This window comes from Pangasianodon hypophthalmus, chromosome 10 (genome assembly GCF_027358585.1).
Source record: "Pangasianodon hypophthalmus isolate fPanHyp1 chromosome 10, fPanHyp1.pri, whole genome shotgun sequence".
Classification (NCBI taxonomy): domain Eukaryota; kingdom Metazoa; phylum Chordata; class Actinopteri; order Siluriformes; family Pangasiidae; genus Pangasianodon; species Pangasianodon hypophthalmus.
In genome coordinates this window covers 22,183,075-22,205,667 of record NC_069719.1, presented here as the reverse complement: position 1 = coordinate 22,205,667, position 22,593 = coordinate 22,183,075, and the positions used below count along the sequence as shown (strand labels likewise).

General features: G+C 41.5%; 1 protein-coding gene across 14 annotated transcripts in view; it reads left to right on the top strand.

Annotated features, from left to right (window-relative positions):
- mdga2a (MAM domain containing glycosylphosphatidylinositol anchor 2a) overlaps positions 1-22,593 on the top strand; it is a 308,605-nt gene that overhangs the window by 154,421 nt on the left and 131,591 nt on the right. For all 14 annotated transcript variants that reach the window (XM_053237458.1, XM_053237457.1, XM_053237455.1 and 11 more), the window contains one exon: positions 20,560-20,889. In XM_053237458.1, the coding sequence (XP_053093433.1) occupies positions 20,560-20,889 (330 nt within the window). The remainder of the gene's footprint in view (positions 1-20,559; positions 20,890-22,593) is intronic.

Genomic DNA, 22,593 nt, shown 5'->3' with positions numbered 1-22,593 from the left:
TACGCCTACCTTCTCCAGAGTATTCTTGACTTCTGTTGATGTTGTGAAGGAGTTTTTCTTCACCAAGGAAAGGATTCTTGGATCATCCACTTTAGTTGTCTTCCATGGTCTTCCAGGCCTTTCGATGTTTTTGAGCTCACCAGTGCTTTCTTTCTTTTTAAGAATGTACCCAACTGTTGATTTGGCAACACCTAAGGTTTTTGCTATCTCTCTTGTAGATTTATGTTGTTTTTTCAGCCTAATGATGGCCTCCTTTACTTGCATTGAGATCTCCTTGGACTTCATATTGGTAGCTCCAGTCGAACAGCTGCCAAATGCCAACTCAATACCTGATATCAACTCCAGACCTTTTATCTGCTTCATTTGTCTTGAAGTAACAAGGGAATGGACCACAGCTGGTCAATTAACTTCTTGTCAGTCAAGTGTCCAAACACCTTTGAGCCCCTGAAAATGGAAGTACTTTGCTTAAAATGGCTGTAATTTCTAAATGGTAAATGGCATATTTTTGTGGAACCTCTTAAAGCTGAAAGTCTACACTTCGATCACATTGATTGTTTTATTTCAAATCCATTATGGTGGTGTATAAAGGCAAAATCACAAAAACTCTGTCATTGTCCAAATACTTCCGGACCTGATTGTATATATCCCATCCGGTGAACACCAGATCTGAAGTCCCAATTTACATAATGCATCTCTCCCTAATAAATTAATAGGAGTTTGCTCAAGACACCAAAATGGACAATGTTACACTTTTGTTTGGGGACTGGAGCAGTCATAGGTCTTAGCTGCATCTGTCCCAAAAATACTACTGTCTTTGCAAATTTACTGGACTAGGGGAGATGAGAGGCATAATTTGGACTTACACGTGTAAGTGGCTCCAGTGTCTACCATCATAGGAGTATGTTTTCCCTCTACATTAACCTGCAGCATAGGTTCTTGATCAGCATCAGTTGTTAAGATTTGATGCTGACCGTTTTCTCTAGGATTCTCTGGACATCCCTATTAACCCTGGTTTGGCCAACCCCATGGGTTTACTTGGCCTTGTGGAGGCTCTTGGCAGGGCTGAACCCAGTTCCCATCCCCTCTACCCCCAGGAGGCCGTTGCCATGGATTGATAGAGCAGTCTTTTTTTATATGTCCAGGTTGCACAACACCAACACACACCTCTGCTTGTCTGTCCCCTTTGTCTGTTCCAGCCCTGAGGATTTAGTCATTGTGTATACATGTTAATGACTGGCATTGGGGAGTTAATGACAGACTGACTGTTAATGACAGACTGACCACTTCTTCTAGCATGCTTTTTATCGCTGGAGGCATGGCATCCATCACAGCATTTCTGAACAATGTGGTCATTAGGGGATCACCTTCCGGATGTCCTTCAGTCCACCTTTTCAATTGTCTTTGTACACAAGCGGTTGGATTCTCTGTTCCCCCCAGCTGTTCTCCTTTTAGAGATTTAGGGTCCACTTGGGCTGGGTACTTATTTATTAGTGCCCACCACAGAGCTGTTCGACTTGGAACAAATGCAGTTCCAGCCATCTGTGGACTGCCTATGGCCCCTCTCATGTTTGCTGCTGTAAGTTCTTCCATCTTAGCACCTCCCAGGATTTGTGTTAATAATGCTTTTATGTCTCCTACTGCCAGAAATTTACCAGTGGTCTCGTCCTCAAGAAGTTTTATCCATTTATTTGCTCCTCAATGGATGTTGGGGAGATGTGAGACCAGCCCATCGAGATCCTGTGTGGCCCAGGGCACATATTGGCCTTGTGCTCCCTTAATTAACATAGGCAATTCCTCTGCCCATAGTTTTGGCTGTCAGAATTGCACCTTTGCTCTCAGGCACCTTTCTACCTCACCTTGTTCATGTCTTCAAAATATAACTGTCCACCGAACACTCTCTTTTGTTCCCTTTTTAATGGGTATCCATCCCTCTCTGGTGACTGTCTGCTTCTTCCCTTTTTCTGCTGTCTAAGACACTCTTATGTTTCTTTTAACTGCTCTTCTAATTTACCTATCTCGTCATCTATTTCTTCACCTATACTCTGCCTGAGTCTTTCCTCACCCTCTCTTACCCACAATGTGCTATCTTCCTCCTGTTCACCCACCCTTTTTTATAGCTTCTCTTAATTGCTGATAGCAGTCTAAGGGCTTTTCCTTTCTTTCTCTATCACAATGCCAGTCCCCACTCTCTATCTTGTGTACTTCTTCTACATCCCTAGTTTCCTGTTCTTTAATTCAACTTCCCCTCTAACATGCACGGTACCTGTTACCACTGGGAACTGTCCACTGGGTGGTTCTGGAAGGGCATATGGCGGTGGTCTCTTGAATGCCTCTTTCATTTCTTCTCTGATTTTTATTATCATTTTCAACATCTTTCTTGCTTGCTTCATGCTTTTCCATAAAGACTCATGTTCTTGTTTAAACAGTGACAAAACTTCTTTTTCTATCTCTTTTTTTGGCTTCCCTCTTGGCTTCTTTTATTTTTTACTTTATGATTTTTGATTAACTTTTCCATCTCCATGCATAAAGACACATCAAATGATCCCTCAATTGGCTAGTCAACGGGGGTAGTTGCCATAATTAGTCTCTTTACTCTGAGCTTACTTATGGAATTATGAGAGCAGTCCGTATTTAAAGTCACTACTATCTTACTAAACGTCAGTCCTTCTATTGCTGATTAAATTAAACAGATATGTACACAGTGTTCTGAACTAAGCCCACATTGCATACATAACCCGCTACCAGGACAATTTTTCTATGTCTAAGAAGCATATAAGAAAACCCCAAGGAATATCTGATTTAAAGATAACACATCCAATAAACTGACACACTAAAGCATACTCTCACCCTTACTCTCTTTCGCTTCTCCAATAACAATTAATCATAGAACCAAGCACTTAAGAAAACTATGCCAATTGTCCCCAAATGGACATTCTACACAGTTTCTTTGATACGGTGCAATACATAGAGCATAAAGTCAAAAGCGGTGTAAATGGGTTAGTCCTTTTACACCCAGCAAAAACCTCACATGCCACCCAGTAGAAATTGCAGTTCTCTGTCTGGATCACAACTGCTACAGTCAGGTGAATGCCCAACTAAGCTATAAAACCATGTATTTGGGGCATTATTATATGCACCTCTTTGTTCTGTGAATATCCCAAAAACCTATGAAACTTTTATTGGTGTTTTTTTCCCTCAACACGAAACACACAGAAACAGCTCATTGGTCTGTCATATGGGAGCACTCTGATATACGCACTCCTTTTTCCTGGTTTCCTGATTGGCTCACACAGTCATACTGTCTCCAAAGAAACTTTGGAGCTCATCATTCATAACTCGTCTCCTTATCTACGGAGCTCATCGATTCACTTCCCCAACACGAACGAGCTTATTACTCTACAGAGCTATTTGCCTGGCCATACTCATCGATTCACTTCCCCAACACGAACAAGCTATTTACCTGGCCACACTCTTTTCACACTTATTTACATGTTTTACTGCTATCTATCAAAGCCCTATTAACAGTAAAAACAATTCATCGCATGCGCATGACATCAAAACCCATCTCTCCGTTATTTTTAGTTCATCTGGGGCAGCCTTTTACGAGTGCTTAAACTGCCACGGGCAAATCACAAGCGAACCACCCAAAACCAATATTCTAATGGCAAAAAACTGCCTTACCTTTTTTAATGCCAGCACCGGTTTGAGTGTATCGCTGCCAGAAGTCCGCCACAGCTCAGCCTTCGAGCTTTCCAATTGTCGTAGCAAGTAATGAAGATCAAAGATCACTCCGGAGAGCAGACTCCGGAGAGCCATAGCCATAGACTTTTTTCTTTCAAGAATCAAGCCAAGCAGTTCTCTGCAGAGAAAAGCTACCCAACTCTTCAGAAGAGCATTCTTCTATACATTTACATGAAAAAACTTCCACATCTTGTTTTTCACAAGACCCAACATTCCCATATATGCAAATGTTATTGTTTAAGGCAGTCTTTCTCACTTTCAGGCATAGGATACCAATGCCTATGAAGGTCATATAGATCACTTTCAGGCCTCAGTGTCACCTTGTGCACTATACCGGTTCCATACATCTATACCATTGAGGATTACAGTAAATATTATCAAATCTGAGGACATATTTTATGGTTACAATATTTCTATACCCTCGACATCACGAGGAGCTCATGCTCGCTCCGAGGCTCTACAACCAGATTGGTTCCTGCAAAGCCTCCAATTCCTGCCTTTGCACCACTGGGAACCACCTTTTCTCATCAACGCTCTTTTGCAACCCGCCTACAAGACTCCACCTGGTGCCCTCCTCACTCCATTCACCATCCTGATTGGTCTTCCAAGGCGCCACTCAAAAGCAACCAGATCACTGGTGAATTCACATCGTTGGGAAAGCCCTCAGACAATGACGCAATGAGGGAATCGCCATCCAAAGAGACAACGCACATGCAGTACCTCCAGATTCTAACTGAACTGGTGGTTTTAATATAAAGTTAGAAGTGTGTCATAGAATAGTTTAATAAAGTCTCGTCTAATTTTATAGGCAAGTGTCTTGTGTCTCAGTGCTTATAATTTACTGCCCTAAACTGCCGGTTTTGTTACTGTGCTCTTAATATAGTGTTTCACTATATTTAGGATATTATTGCCAGTGGCCATAGATGTAATAATACCCCATGCACAATTAATAAATATAGCAACTAATTTCAGTTTATTGCTGGACAAATGGTTGATCAGCTATTAAAATATTAAGTTTTCAGAATTTCCCCCTGAGTTGATTTGCTAATTTCATACATATTTTGGTGAAGAATGTGAGCAGTTTAACCTAGACAGCTAATTTACTACACAAGTTATAAAAGAAGAGAGGTTAAAATGTAGAGGTTAAAGTGCTCAGAATCTTCAGTAACCACTTGGGATGCATCAGTGCTCATACTGGTATCAGCCAGATACCATTCTCATATACTCATAGTTTTACTTGTAAAAGATACTGTAGAATTATTCCAATTGATAATATGTGACACTTTTAATAATGGACATTGTCACAAAGCAGCTTTACAGAAATCCAAATATAAAATTTTACTTTAAATTTAGATTTAAATTTATCCCTTTTAAATGCATCCCTAATGAGCAAGACATAGGCAATGGTGGCAAGGAAAAGTTCCCTAAGGTGACAAGAGGAAGAAACGTTGAGAGGAACCAGACTCAAAAGGGAAGGCATCTTCATCTGAGTGACACAGGATAGTGCAATTGTAAATCATTTCTCTTCTATAACTGTATACTATAAAGTCAAGCTGCGCTGTGTTAAAAGGATCTTGACAATGAGCATCATTAGAGTTTTAATTTTAAGTCTCTTTTTATTAAACTGAAGTTATGTCAGTGATTGAGTCTTGAATGTAAACTGTTCTTAGCAGTTCCTGTATTAGGGCTATCCAGGGAAGAATATCCACAGCCATCTTTAGGGTGTCTGTCTGGTACCATCCACAGTAAACCAATCATGATCTTTAGGCTAGCCATGCGGGGCCATGGGAAATAATGCAGACAGGTACTCCACTGTCAACAAACCTGAGTGACTGTGAGAGTGGGGATGACAGTTTACCAAAACACTCTATGCCCATTAACACTCCAGAGCTGCACCTTTACTTAAGAAAACAAAAGGCTTGACTAAAGAAATATGTTTTCAGCCTAGACTTAAATATTGAGCCTGTGCATGAGTCCCAAACATTTTGGAAGGCTGTTCTGTAACTGGGAAGCTTTGTAAGAGAAAGCTCTGTCCCCTGTTGTAGCCTTCGTTATTCAAGGCACCAACAAAGAGCCTGCACCTTTTGATTGAAGCAGGCATGGCAGGTCCATGGGGAGCCAAAGGGGGATCCAATGCAATGTGGATAAGATATGGGTGATGGGATCATATTTTCTGGTTCTAATAAGGAAGCTACTGTATTCTGGACTAACTGGAGCTTGTTTATATACCTACTGCAACATCTAGACAACAAGGCATTAGAGTAGTCCAACCTAGAGATAACAAATGCATTAACTAGTTTTTCTGCATCCTGTAGTGACATTATACACCGATCAGCCATGACATTATGACCACTGACAGGTGAAGTGAATAATATTGATTATCTCGTTACAATAGCACCTGTCAAGGGTTGAGATATATTAGGCAGCAAGTGACCAGTCGGTTCTCGAAGTTGATGTGTTGGAAGCAGGAAAAATGGGCAAGCGTTATGATCTGAGTGACTTTGACAAGGGCCGAATTGTGATGGCTAGACGACTGGGTCAGAGCATCTCCAAAATGCAGGTCTTATGGGTGTCCCTGGTATGCAGTGGTTAGTACCTTCCAAAAGTGGTCCAAGGAAGGACAACCAGTGAGCTAGCGAAAGGGGCATGGGCGCCCAAGGCTCACTGATGCGCGTGGGGAGTGAAGGCTCGTCCATCTGGTCTGATCCCACAGAAGAGCTATTGTAGCACAAATTGCTGAAAAGTTAAAGCTGGCTATGATAGAAAGGTGTCAGAACACACAGTGCATCACAGCTTGCTGCGTATGGGGCTGTGTAGCCACAGACCTGTCAGAGTGCCCATGCTGACCTCTGTCCCCTGCCAAAAGTGCCTACAATGGACAGGTGAGCATCAGAACTGGACCACGGAGCAATGGAAGAAGGTGGCCTGGTCTGATAAATCACATTTTCCTCTACATCATGTGGATGGCTGGGTGCATGTGCATCGTTTACCTGGGGAAGAGATGGCACCAGCATGCACTATGGGAAGAACACAAGCTGCCGGAGGCAGTGTGATGCTCTGGGCAATGTTCTGCTGGGAAACTTTGGGTCCTGGCATTCATGTGGATGCTATTTTGACACATACCACCTACCTAAACATTGTTGCAGACACCCCTTCATGGCAACGGTATTCCCTAATGGAAGTGACTTCTTTCGGCAGGATAATGCGCCCTGCCACACTGTAAAAATTGTTCAGGAATGGTTCGAGGAACATGACAAAGAGTTCAAGGTGTTGACTTGGCCTCCAAATTCCCCAGATCTCAATCCAATCAAACATCTGTGGGGTGTGCTGGCCATCAAGTCTGATCCATGGAGGCCCCACCTCGCAACTTACAGGACTTGGATCTGCTGTTAACATCTTTGCGCCAGATACCACAGCACACCTTCAGGGATCTAGTGGAGTCCATGCCTCGACGAGTCAGGGCTGTTTTGGCAGCAAAAGGGGGACCAACAATATTAGGCAGGTGGTCATAATGTTATGGCTGATCGGTGTATTTCTTATCTTAGCAGAGGATAGAAGGCTGTCCTAGTAATAACCATAACCACGATGGCACCACTAAGGAAGGCTCCCTACGTTACTGCTTGCAACCCACACTGTAATATTCTGTGTATTTTACTTTTTTTAATCTTGTTTTTTTTGCAGTATTATTGAGTTAGCCCATGGACATATAACCTACATACAACCGACAAACTTTCATCAACATTGGAATAGACTGTACTCACAAATATAATTCTTGTTGACTAATCGACTTAACGCTGACTAATGTCCAGTCCATTGACAACAAACTGGATGACCTTGAGGCCCAGATCCTGTTCCAGTGAGACTTCAGGGACTGCAATACTCTTTGCCTCACAGAGACATGGCTCACACCAAGCATTCCAGACCATGCTGTACAGCTACCTGGGATCTCCTTTCACTGCATGGACAGGATGGAAACCCGGGAAAATCTGGGGTGCTGGAGTGTGTGTTATGATCAGTGACAAATGGTGCAGTGCAGGGAGCCAGATCTGGAATATCTTGCAGTCAAATGCCATCCCTTTTATTTATCCCGAAAATATACCTCCGCCATCATCGTGACTGTTTATATTCCACTGCAGGCCCACATGAACACCGCTTTATCGACACTACACAGGGACATTGGACTACTACAAACATTGCACCCAGATGCAGTGTTGGTGATTATCGGTAACTTTAATAAGGCTAACTTGAAAAAAGTCATGCCAGATTTCTCTCAGCACATAACCTGCAGTACATGGGGAGAAAAAATGCTGGATCACACTCACACAACAGAGAGACTGCTATGAAGCAATAAAAACACCCCCACTTGGTAAGTCAGACCATGCTGCCAATTAACTACTCCCAAAATATAAACAAAGGCTGTGGAGGGAAGATCCAGTGACGCGAGAGGTGCGGCGCTTGACTGACCAGTCACAAGCCATGCTACAAGTCACGCTGGAGGATGCAGACTAGGAGATGTTCCAGCGCAGCTCTGATGACATCAGTGAGTTTACAGCAGCGTTACTCGGCTATATAGAGTATCTGTTAGGAGACACTATTCCCACACGCTCTGTAAAGGTTTTTCCCAATCAGAAGCCATGGGTTGATCAAGCCACGCGGAAAGCTCTGAATGCATGCACAGCTGCCTACAATGCAGGGCTGCAGACGGGCAACATGGATGAATACAAAGCGGCTTCCTACAACCTGAGGAAAATGGTGAGGGAAGCTAAAAGCAAATGCAGGGAAAAGATTGAGACCCAGTTTGAGCAGGCAGATTCAAATACCTTGGGGTCAACCTCACAGAAGAATTCTCATGGACAACATACACAAACAGCTTGGTGACAAGGGCGCACCAGCGTCTCGTACCATCTACGATGCCTGGCCAGGTTCAAGGTCTCCCCCAGGGTGCTGAACACTGGGCCTGTGGAGAGTCTTCTCAATGGGAGCATAACCATCCAGTTTGGAGGCACCACGGCCAAGGACCGAAAGGTGCTGTCAAGAGTGGTGAGGACAGTGGAGAACGCCATCAGGACATCTCTCCCCTTCATCTCAAACATATACGACCAGCGATGCAAGACTAGGGCCACGAGGATTGTCAATAACTTTCACCACCCTGAACACAGTCTCTTCTCAGTGCTCCCATCAGGGAAGCTCTACTGGATCCTGAGGACCAACACAGAGAGACTCATACATTTTTTATTGTATAGTCTATTAGATTTTATTATATAGTCTATATATAGTCTATATGAGTCTATGCAATGAGGGATGTGGACATAAGGAAAAACATTTCATTACATTACATTACATCTATGTAATATGTACGTGACAAATAAAGAACCTTGAACCTAATATTATCTACATGCGCTTCAAATATGAGAATGGAATCAATAATCACACCAAGGTTTCTTACTGATACACATGATGCAACTGAAAGGCCATGTTTGTGAAAAATTGTACCCAGGGTAGCAAAGAGAATAAAGCAGTGGGCCTAGAACAGACCCTTCTGGAACTTCAAACTTTACTTTAGTATGCATAGAGAAGTCACTGTTTACATCTACAAACTGATAACAATCAGTCAAATAAGACCTGAGCCAGGATAAAGCTCCAACAAAATTTTCCAGTCTATCTAGTAGAATATTCTGATCAATGGGATCAAAAGATGCACTAAGAGTCAAGGTCAGTTTTTTTTTCAGGGGTTTGATCACGTAACAGGGCTGTAAGATGCTCTTTCCCTTAACTCTAACCACAACATTTTGGAGTCTATACAAAGAATATTATGACATATGGTGTCAAAAGCTGCACTAAGGTCAAGCAACACAAGCAAGGAGACACAAGCCTTATTGAAGACCAAGGTCATTTACCATTTTAACCAGTGCCGCCTCAGTACTGTGAGGAGGCCTAAATCCTGACTGATAGATTTCATGAATGTCATTCCTATGCAAGTGTGAGCATAACTGTTCTACTACAAACTAGGATCTTGGAGATAAAGGGGATGTTTGCTGCAGGCTGATGGGGTTGAGGTTGGGTTTTATAATTAGATGTTTGTTAACTGCTAGCTAAAAATATTTAGGTACATAGCCAGGGCTAAGGGAAGAATTGAGAGGTTCAATTGCTTCTGGTAGTATCTGTTTGAAGAAATGTGTAGGTAAGGGATCTAATAAACAAGTTGATGATTTTGATGGGGAAATTAGTGAAATTATTTTTGGTGGATTAAGCATTCTAATCATTGATCTGTTGTGGTTATATTATCTACATAGTCAGTTATCAAATTCACTGGCTTTAAATTAATAGTCTGAATTTGTTGAATAATATTTTAAATTTTGTCATTGAAAAAATTAAGAAAGTCATCACTGCTACATACTGATGGTGTCAATACTTCTGTGTTGGTCTTATTTCTAGTTAATTTTGCTACAGTATTAAATAAGAATCTAGGATTATTTTTCTTACTTTTGAATTAGGGTAGAGAGGTATGCTGAGTTAGCAGTGCTACGAGCCATTCTATAACTAAGAAGGTTCTCCCCCTGTCACAAACTCCAGGGAGTCAGATGCAAGTTTAAAATTTATATCCTGAATTTATATATTTCTGTAAAGCTGCTTTGTGAGAATGTCCAAAAGTGCTGTACATATGTAATTGAATTGAAGTGTGGAAGTCTTTAATGGATAAATAACTAAAAATAAATTACAAAAGACAAAAAATAAACAAAAACTAGAAAAACTAAAACAAAGGACTAGACTACAGCAAGACAGGGCAAGGCAAGGGAAATACAACATGAAAACAAAAACTACTCACAGTGCAAATACAGCAACATGTATTGCTTGGCAACTAAGGAGGAAAAACACAGTATTCCCTTTATTGGGGATGGGGTGATGTGAGTGATGTCCCCAGCTGAGCAAGGTAGGCGGAGCAACGTCTCCAGTCGAGCAAGGGAGGCGGTGCTACATCCCATGCGTAGCAGGGAGGCGGTGTGACGTCCTCAGCAGGGGAGGGTGGGGTGGTGACATCATCAACTGGGCAGGATGGCAGAGCATCCTTCTCTGTAAGGCGGGGAGGGAGGGTGACAACGAGATCTAGGCTTGTGTCCCCTCCCCTGACCATTTTTTCATGGACAGCATTTCAGTGATGTATGTATGAAAACAAATTTTCATAATAATTCTGATTTAATTTATTGTTGTGAAAAGAATAATAGTATTTTGATAGTATATTTTAATGTTTTTTTCCAGTAATTTTATATGATTAAAGATTAATTAGGAAGACCAAAACAGCTGAAGTTAATTTAATAATTCTGGATAATTTGATGATGTCAGAAGTTACTGAGTTGGACCCAAATGCAGGACACAGACAGGAATACTTGTTCAGCAGTTCACAAAACAACAAATGGTGGGGGTGTTTGCGCAAAGGCAGTTGAGCAGGGAGTGAAAGACAATAGCTGCGTTTACATGAACACTAATATTCTGATCGTAATTGGACTAGAAGCACAATCAGATTTAAAAAGTCACATGTAAACACGTCAATCAGAATGAATTGGCCAAAACCGATTAAAATTTCATTCGGATCGTAAGGGTTGGGTTAAACCTTTTCTAATCTGAAGGAAAATGAAACCATATAGTTCTGCGCATGTGCAATGACGTACAAATCACGTAATGACATATGACGCTCCTCGTCTGTGAAGTGGTGCAAAACGACATTGTCCCACCAGTCTTTGCTTCGGACCCTCATCCACAGACGCCTTGTTCTGGGCTCAGGAAGGGGCATTTTAATTGCTTGATAAATACACGCAGTACCGCACAAAACATCACACGCTCGTCGTCTTCTAATTAGCAGCTGAAATAGGCAAATGTTAAGTCTGCTTTTTAAAACGAAAAAAAGAAGCAATGGCAAGAGAGTGGCTGCTAGTATCTGCATGTTGGAACAGTGGGAAACGTGTATTCGTGCACTGTGCACATGTCAGAAGATCAAATCTGATTCTGTCATGTAAACGTGCATATCAACCTGATTACTTTATTCAGCGTTCTTGTAAACACTGCAATCGGATTAATCAATCTGATTGATTTCATTCCGATTGAAACAAAAAGTGTCCATGTAAACATGACTAATGAGCTCAAAATATAAAGGCAGTTCACACTCACTAGTAGCAAGCACAGAGTAAATACAAAGTTTAATTCCAACAGGAACGTGCAGCTCACAGGCTTGGTAAAGTCCACAAGGCAAAGTCCGAAGCAAACTAATCCAAAGGGCAGGCTGAAATCCAGGTCAAAAACTGTCCAAACGGTCAAAATCCAGCAGACAAACAACAGCAGAGCAGAGCAGACTTATACAAAAACGGGTAACAGACAGGGCCAAAACCAGGAGAACAGACAAAAAAGCAGGCGGGATAGCAACTCTGATACACAAGGTAAACAGAAAAGACCATCTGGCGATGAGCACATGTTCTTAGAGTCCTTTTATAGTGCTTGGACACAAAATGGCCACCGCAGGAAGCGCTCCTCCCAAAATGGCCACCGACCTGGAAGTGCAATCGTGACAGATGAAGTAATAAGGAAAACAAATAAACATAGATATTGCAACATACTGCTAAATACTTAATTAAATACTTCAGTTGTTGAAGTTTGTGGAATGTACAATTCCATAAATTTGCATATCTGATGCCCTGACAATTAGTTAATTAATTAGAATTACTTAATTAGAAATAAGTAACTCATTATCTGTTCTCATGATTTATGTGCCTATAATGCCTTGGAGTTCTGACCTGTTTTTTTACCCTTTGGTGATAATTTTTACATTATTATGCATCTGTGACTATGTTATGTTAGTGTGGCTTATAAACGAAGCGAGTCAGGGGCACTAAAAGCACATCAAAGTCATTAGATGTGCATAATGATTTGTGTTTTCGGTTGTTATTGTGTTTTTCTTATCACAAAACCCTGCAATTTTAACAGCTGTGCGTAGACTTTTTATATCCATTGTACAGAATATGGATATTTATAGGACATTTGATCCATAGGACAAATTTGTCAGGATAAAAAGCTTTATGCTTGAATCCAATCCCTCTCTTGCATTTGAGGTTTAATAGGACTTGCAAGAGGTTCCATCCAACAGCCTTACGGAAAGCTGCTCATTTTGTGGAGATAATCCATGATATTACGTGGGCATTATAATGTCACTGCAATGCTTGATTGACTTCAACTCTGGAGCTTTTTGTATTGAGACCTGTCTCCTCAAGTCTCATCTTTACATTCTTTCCCTCATATATCACTATAATTACACCATTAGGCACACAGTAATGGTGCAGCTCAGTGGATAGTAAGCACTTCTAATAATGAGATTTTTAGACTATCAGAGGGGGATTTTATGAGCCTGACTGCTTTGCTGCTGCACAGATGGCAGAATCTCATTTGCTGGGCAAAATAAGTGATAGATTGAGAAGAAAACTATACTATATGGGAGGATTGTTAACTCCAGTAAACTGCCATAAGCCACAGCCATCCATGGCAGAGAGTCTAGAGAGCAAAATTGGCCATGCTCTCTGGGTAGGGGGCATAGCATTACTTTCTCTCCCCTGTCAATCAGAGTGACACCAGCCAAACATGGTTGTCTGTGAGCTCACTTATGCTGAAGCGGTGCGCGAGAAAGCAGAAGCGGGGCAAGAGGGCAGGGGTTCGTGCTAGGCTAAAAACAAACCCTAGCCGGCCGGCTCTCCCGTCCATCCTGCTCTCCAATGTCTGCTCCCTGGACAATAAACTGGATTACATCCGACTCCAGGAAACTACGCGGCGTGAGTTCAGAGACTGCTGCGTCTTTGTTTTCACAGAGACGTGGCTCAGCGACAGAGTTCCGGATGCCGCCATTCAGCTAGATGGGCTAGCCTCGTTTCGTGCCGACAGAAACACAGCTCTGTGCGGTAAGGCTCGCGGCGGCGGCTTGTGTGTTTACATCAACACGGAATGGTGCAAGAACTCAGTGCTAGTCTCCAGTTACTGCTCATCGCTGGTGGAGTTTGTGACTGTTAGATGCAGACCTTTTTATTTACCACGGGAATTCACTACCGTCCTCATAATCGGTGTATACATTCCCCCCAGTGCTAATGCTAAGGAGGCGCTCTGTGGACTGTATGGGGCTATTAGCGAGCTACAGAATTCAAACCCTGACGGACTGTTTATTGTTGCCGGAGATTTCAACCATGCAAATCTCAAGTCAGTGCTCCCTAAATTCCATCAACATGTGGACTTTGCAACAAGAGGGAAGAACGTGCTGGACCTTGTTTACACAAACATCCCCAGCGCGTACCGGGCGGAGCACACACTCAGAGAATCCACAACCACTTCAAGGCCAGCAGAGACACACGGCACATGTGGCAGGGCATCCAGAACATCACAAACTACAGGACACAACCATCTGCCTGTGACAGTGATGCCTCCCTCCCAGATGCGCTGAACGACTTCTACGCTCGGTTCGAGGCACAGAACGGCATGACGGCGAGGAAGACCACCCCTCCTCCCAATGACCAGGTGCTGTGTCTAACCACGGCCGACGTGAGGAAGACACTACACAGAGTCAACCCACGAAAGGCTGCTGGACCAGACAATATTCCTGGCAGGGTGCTCAGGGGATGTGCAGACCAGTTGGCAGATGTTTTCACGGTCATCTTCAACACCTCCCTGTGCAGCACCGTTGTTCCGACGTGCTTCAAGGCCACCACCATCGTCCCCGTGCCAAAGAAGTCTTCAGTGTCCTGCCTCAATGACTACCATCCCGTTGCACTTACACCCATCATCATGAAGTGCTTCGAGAGGCTCGTCATGAGGCACATCAAGACCCTGCTGCCTCCCTCACTGGACCCCCTGCAATTCGCTTACCGCCCCAACCGCTCAACAGATGACGCCATCACCACCGCCCTCCATCTGGCACTCACCCACCTGGACAATAAAGACACTTATGTTAGAATGCTGTTCATAGACTTCAGTTAAGCATTCAATACAATCATTCCTCAGCACCTGATTGGAAAGCTGAACCTGCTGGGCCTGAACACCTCCCTCTGCAACTGGATCCTGGACTTCCTGACTGAGAGACCTCAGTCAGTCCGGATCGGGAACAGCATCTGAGCACTGGAGCCCCACAGGGCTGCGTGCTCAGTCCATTGCTGTTCACTCTGCTGACTCACGACTGTGTAGCAATGCACAGCTCAAATCACATCATCAAGTTCGCCGATGACACGACCGTGGTGGGTCTCATCAGCAAGAACGATGAGTCAGCATACAGAGAGGAAGTGCAGCGGCTAACAGACTGGTGCAGAGCCAACAACCTGTCTCTGAACGTGGACAAAACTAAAGAGATGGTTGTTGACTTCAGAAGAGCACAGAATGACCACTCTCCGCTGAATATCGGCGGCTCCTCCGTGGAGATCGTCAAGAGCACCAAGTTTCTTGGTGTTCACCTGGCGGAGAACCTCACCTGGTCGCTCAACACCAGTTCCATAACGAAGAAAGCCCAGCAGCGCCTGTACTTTCTGCGAAGGCTGAGGAAAGCGCATCTCCCACCCTCCATCCTCACCATGTTCTACAGAGGGACTATCGAGAGCATCCTGTGCAGCTGCATCACTGCCTGGTATGGGAATTGCACTGTCTCAGATCGCAAGACCCTGCAGCGGATAGTGAGGACAGCTGAGAAGATCATCGGGGTCTCTCTTCCCTCCATCTCGGACATTTACACCTCTCGCTGCATCTGCAAAGCCACCAGCATTGTGGATGACCCCACACACCCCTCTCACACACTCTTCACCCTCCTGCCGTCTGGTAAACGGTACCGGAGCATTCGGGCCCTCACAACCAGACTGTGCAATAGTTTCTTCCCTCATGCCATCAGACTCCTCAACGCCTAGAACTGAACTGAAGGAAGGAACACACACACACATACATATACATACATATACACAACTGAACATCCTCCATGCACATGTTTTACACATGTTTTGCACATGTTTTATGCTGCTGCTGCTACTACTATGTTTACATAATACAATACCATATGTTTACATTACTTCAGCTATTTATACCAAACTCTGTATTATTTGCACTATTGTCACTTGGCCACTTTCAAACAGAACTGCGTACTGGTCGGTGTTATAGTTATTGTACTGTCTTGTTCTGTCTTGTGCGTCCGCACATTTGCACTTGTGCACTTTATGTTTAATTTATGTTTAATTTATGTAGTCCCCGTAGTTCTGTGTCATTCTGTGTTGTCTTATGTAGCACCTTGGTCCTGGAGAAACGTTGTTTCGTTTCACTATGTACTTGTATATGGCTGAAATGACAATAAACTCCACTTGACTTGACTTGAAGAGGGCAGATTGACACTTTTTTCTGAGTGTTATACACTGCCCTGGGATGCAGCATGAGCAGCAGTTTGAAAAGATGTGGTGGCTGATTTCATGTGTCTTGGAGGAAGCACACGCTTGCCGTCACCCTCCGGGTTGACAGCTGTTGTGTGCTGGGGAGAGCTGGCTAGTTTCCTCTCTTTCCTCTCTTCTAACCCCCTTTGCCCTCACATTCTGTCAAGCAAAAGTGTTTCCTGTACACAAAAACATTAATGGTCAATGTGTCATAGCAGAAATGCAGTTTTGCTAGAGCTGGTCTGCTTTGCTACTTTATTAATAATTATAAACAGTTGAGATTAGACTTTAGATAGTGTGTATTTTAAAAAAGTATGTGTATAGCCAATTAGTCAATTGGGGTTGCTGCCTCACAACTCCAGGGTTGTTGGTTCGATCCTGAGGTTGGGTTACTGTGTAGAGTTTTGCAACTTCTCCCCATGTCTGTGTGAGGTTCCTCCAGGTTCTCTGGTTTCCTCCCACTGTCGAAAAAATGCATGTAGGTGGACTGGCTAGATGTGAATGGGTATGTGAATTTGTGTGTGCTTATTGCCCTGCAATGGACTGGTGTCCCATCCAGTGTATATTCCCGGTTTGTGCCCAGTGTCCACTGTAACTCTGACCAGAATAAAGCGATTACTGTAGACAAATGAATAATTGAACGATTTGTTAGTTAGAGATTTATTTTGTAAATCCCATTTTACAACATATATTGAATGATTTTGCAGAACAAATTCTAATTCTCAAATCTTTGCAAAAGTGTTTACATGCACTTTAATATAAAAAAGGCATATTTTCTAAGGTGAAAAAGAGACTGAGGTGAGCTCTACCCTAGCAAAAACTAAGCATACTTAAGTGTATAAATAGCACACTTAAATATTAAGTGTAATGTATACACCAATCAGCTATAACATTAAAACCACTTTCAAGTGACACGAATAACATTGATTATTTCATTACAGTGGAACCTGTCCAGGGGTAGGATATATTAGGCAGCAAGTGAACAGTCAGTTCTTGAAATTGTGTCGGAAGAAGGAAAAATGAGCAGGTGTAAGGATCTGAGCAATTTTGAAAAGGACAAAATTGTGATGGCTAGACAACTGGGTCAGAACATCTCCAAAATGGCAGGTCTTGTGGGGTGTTCCCAGCATGCAGTGGTTAGTACCTATCAAAAGTGGTCCAAGGAAGGACAAGGTGTTCAAGGTGTTGACTTGGCCTCGCCAAATACCCCAGATCTCAATCCGATTGTGCAGCTGTGGGATGTGCTGGACAAACGAGTCCGATCCATGAAGGCCCCACCTCACAACTTACAGGACATAAAGGATCTGCTTAACGTCTTGGTGCCAGATACCAGAGCACACCTTCAGAGGTCTTGTGGACCAGTGGGGGGTGAGTGGTATTTTGTTGGCACAAGGAACCTACAAGGGACCTACACAATATTAGGCAGGTGGTTTGGATGTTTTGTTATGATTGATCGGTGTATATATATATATATATATATATATATATATATATATATATATATATATATATATATATATATATATATATATACACACACAGACACACACATACACAGTCAGGTCCATAAGTATTTGGGTACTGACACAATTTTCATAATTTGTACACCACACCACAATGGATTTGAAAGGAAGCAGTCAAGATATGATTGAAATGTAGACTTTCAGCTTTAATTCAAGTGGTTTAACAAAAATATTGCGTTAATGGTTTAGCAATTACAGCCATTTTTACATAGTCCTTCCATTTTCACAGGCAATGTAAAGAAACAGTTAAATTAATGATTTATTACATCAAATAGGTGCACTTCAGTGATGTTATTAATCTAAACACAAGCAGGGGTCATCAACTGGCAGACCATGGTCATGTCTTAATATAGGGTGTTTTTTAAAGCCAAGGAATACTATTTCATGCTTTAATAAATTTGTAAATTCTTTTTGTTTTAGATTTTGTTTTTGTTTTTTGACATTAGATGGATGTAATACTTATGACAGAAATATAATGACAGAAACTTGTGTGATGGTATTGGATTCTGCAGCATGGCACTGGGGTTATCCAAAGAGAGTGCAGCATTCCAGCTCACTTACAACATTGATTAACTTACAAATTTACCATAACTTTTTATTATTTATTTCGTCATAATATAATTCAGCATTCCAGTTGGTTGCATTTGTCATTACACAGCTTGTACATGGTATTGGTTTTACTATGCTTGATATTGCTCATACAAAAATGCAACAGTTAGGATACTTATTGTTACATAGATACATTACAATTATACGTATACATTATTGCTATACATATAACTTTAAGATTTTGTGTTTACATATACAGGTGTGGAATACAATGCTTAACATTTTGTAGATTTCTCTTTCTTGTTACAAAAACATCAGCATATACACTGGGGTCCAAAGTGACCACACTGTAAATCTGGAAATAAAAAGATTTTAGAATTTTTAAAAAATGTAAAACAAAGAAAGGAAATGTTCAATATCTTGAATAATCAATATTCGAGATTCTGTACTATTTCCAGGTCACTATTTACAGTTACACTATTTACAAATGTTTTAATTTGTGATATTGATCATGTTAACTTTATGTCTATTTTCCTTGATATTTACCAAATACTAAAAAATTTTGAAATTCATGTAAATATTTTTAAGATGTTACAGTGGATGATATCATTTGTAATGAAAATGTTGAAAATGTATCAAATTGGAAATGGATGCAAAATATGGCATTCTGCATTTTCACTAGTGGCCTCAGACTTTTGGAGAACACCGTATTTATATATGGACTGTATACAGCATACAGTACAGTATAGACTTTATACACTTATGAATATATCTTAAGAACAGTACTTTTTGATAATATTATAGATTACTAGATGGAGATGAAGCAATGTAAAAGAAGTAGTTTGAAGCTATTGCTCGATTCTATTCTCGACTCTTATTGCTCCTTTCAGAAAAATACAGTGTTTGTAATTCAATGTTTTATTTTTCGAAAAAGCATACACAAGACAAGAGAAAATGATTATCCAACAAATTAGTACTTCCTTCCAACCCCACCCACCCACCGCACATCAGGATCACACAGCAAGGAAGAAGAATATTTAATTTATAGTCCAGTAGACCTTTAACTGTAGATATTGAGTTCTTCCACATGGACACGTTTTCATATTTGGCATGATTGACCTGTGCCGATGACAGTTCCAGATACGGTAACTCCAGTAAAGAATGCATCCAATGTTTGGTTGAAAGGTCAGAGGAACACAGTGTTGAGATCGATGGAATATTGGAATGGAATATTGGACGGAATATTACAATTGAGTTCATGAAAATGCGGTTTTATTAGTGAATTTAGAGCCTGAAGTACTAAGCTGTTTGCGGTTGTTTTCAGTTGCAGTTAGGCTTCATTCTGTGCAAAAAACCTTTATGTATAAAATTGATGTACCATGCAAACAATGGACACCATGTGAGCAATGGAAATATTATGCAGCTCATTATTCTGTTAAATAGATATGCAGCTCATTATTCTGTTAGTTGCAGCCAGTTTTGTGCGTAATTTGTTCACCTCCCAAAACCAGGTGTAAATCTGGTGTGCAGTATAGCCAGTGTTGCCAGGTTGTGGTTTTCTCACAGAATTGGGCACCGGGTTTTTTCTTTCATTTTTTTTCTCCCATTGATATTCTTTATGCAAAAGCATTTAATAATATGAGACCACTTCAAGACCTTGGTGAAATAATTATTTTTGGCAGATCAAAATATCTCTGGGAGAATAGGGGAGGTTTTTTTTGTTGTTATTTTGTTAGTTTAAACCCCAAGGGCGGAATGTTTTGCAAGAGAAATAGGGTGGAACATATTAGGTTCTGTTGAGGAGGAGAGTGTGGTAAGTTGCTCATATACCAGCACAAAAAATGTAAATTTAATTGTGAATCTTGTTAAAGTCTTGTGCAGGATTGCAGTGGTGCAGGAGAATGTGCACTCTATAGTTGCAGCAATGGGGTGTGAATTAATTAGTTAATTTTTTTTAGTTTTGAATTAACTTAAAAGTTATTAATTGCATCATATGCATGTTTAAATAAAATATTGCTGTTGTGTTCTCAAAGTTCCTGTCCTGATGGCTTCTTGGTTTATTTTCCCACTTTATTTGTGGAGACACTTAGATGGTCTATTTTAGTACAATTTTAGGCAATTTTTAGTGTGATGTTAGGCAGCTTTTATGAACCAGGGTGAGGTTTGTTTGTGTTTTTTAAATGCGATGTCAAGCTGTGTAAAGAAATGTTTACTATAAGGAACACCATATAATTATTTATAATAACTAATTATAATTAATTATTAATTATATATAACCATATAATACACCATATAATTTTCCTTGTCCCTCTCATCTTGCCCAGCTTTGAGGAAAGGCCGTTTCTGGATTACACCTGACCCATATCACAATGATGACAACATCCAAATTGGGCGCGAGGTGAAGATCTCATGCCAGGTGGAGGCCACGCCAGCTGAGGAGCTAATATTCAGCTGGCTGAAGAACGGGCGAGCTCTGCGCAGCTCAGAGCGCATGGTCATCACCCAGACTGACCCTGATGTTGCACCAGGAACCACTAACCTGGACATCATTGACCTCAAGTTCACAGATTTTGGCACCTACACCTGTGTGGCATCGCTCAAAAATGGAGGCATACCTGAGATTAGCATTGATGTTAACATCTCATCCACCACAGGTGAGTCAGGATATGTGTAGTTGTCATGGACAGGAAAAACACTGTTCATAAAAACAGTGCAACATGGACTTGTTAACCAGCTTTTGTTCATTCTTAGTGACAGTAGCATCTGGTTTATTTATGTAGTTTCATAATGGATATTGTCACAAAGCAGCTTTACAGAAATCTGGATATGGATTTAGATTTAGAGCCCTAATAAGCAAGCCAGAGGTGATATTGCAAAGGAAAACATCCCTGAGACAACATGAGGAAGAACCAGACTCAAAAGCCAACCCATCCTCCTCTGGGTGATAGTGGATAGTGCAATTATGAGTCATTAATCTTCCACAACTTCCAAAATAGATGTGTTTAAAGGATCTTCCAAATGTGTTTAAAGGATCTTCAGTATGAACATCAGGGGTGCATCAGCATCGGTTTTAGCTTTAAGCATGTTATATCCAAGTGTAGTTATACACTTGGGCATAAATTGTTTTTAGCAAGTGAATCTTCAGGCTGTCTAAGTAAGACCATCCACAGCCATCTTTATGGGATCCATGTGGTACTATCCACAACAATCGCACAGCAAACTTTAGGCTATCTATGTGGGGGAATCCTTGCAGCAGTGAGGGATTCTCAGGTAAAGGAGGCTTCAAACAGAAGTACACTATCAGGATGGGCCAGGCAGGTCCAGAGGGCAGAAGGAGTCAGGGTCACAGGCATCTCATCAACCAGCAGATATAAGATGTATAGCTTGACAGAGAGAGAGAGAGAGAGAAAGACAGAAAGCCCATTTGATTGAAGCAGGCATGGGAGATCATAAAAGACCAAAAGTTCACTTTATATTCAATCCAGAATTTTTACTGGAAGCCAATGCATTGTAGATAAGTTAGTGGTCAAATCTTCTGGTTCTTGTAAGGACTCTGGTTCTTGTAATGAGTTTGTTTATGCACCTATTAAAATAGCCTGACACCAAGGCATTAAAACCTAGAGGTAACAAAAGCATAAACTAGTTTTTTTGCATCTTATAGTGGCATTATTTTTTCTTATTTTAACAATATTACTGAGATTTTTTTAAAAAAGCTGTCCTAGTAATATCATCTACATGGGCTTTAAATGAGAGGCTGAAGTCAGCCAATTACACCAATATCTAATTGGTATACTGCTGCACATAAGTGACAGGCCATCTTGAGTTACTATGTAAACAGAAAGCTGCCTGTGTTAGTCAGCATCCAGTGTCTAATGCCCTTTACACATTCCTCAACTTTGTTAAGCAGGTGTCTGTTCTGGTGGCATATGTCTTTGCTGAAACATACAGCTATGTGTCATCAGCATAGTAGTGGAAGCTAATTACAGTTACATTAAAGTTTATGATAATTGTACCCAGAGGGAGCATATATAGAGAACATAGCAGTGGACCTAAAATAGAGCGTTGTGGAGCACCGTACTTTACTTTAGCATGCATAGAGAAGTCACCATCTACACCTACAAACTCATAATGATGAGTCAAATAAGACCTAAGCCAGGATAAAGCTCCAACAGTCTATCTAGTATAATATTCTAATCAATGGGATCAAAAGATGCACTAAGAGTCAAGGTCAGGGTATTTTTTTCAGGGGTTTGATCATGTAACAGGGCTGTAAGATGCCCCATAGTCAGAAGGAGCATCTTAACAACCCTTGTGTGCAGAGCGCCCAAAGAATGGAAGACTCAGGATTTGAGTGTTTC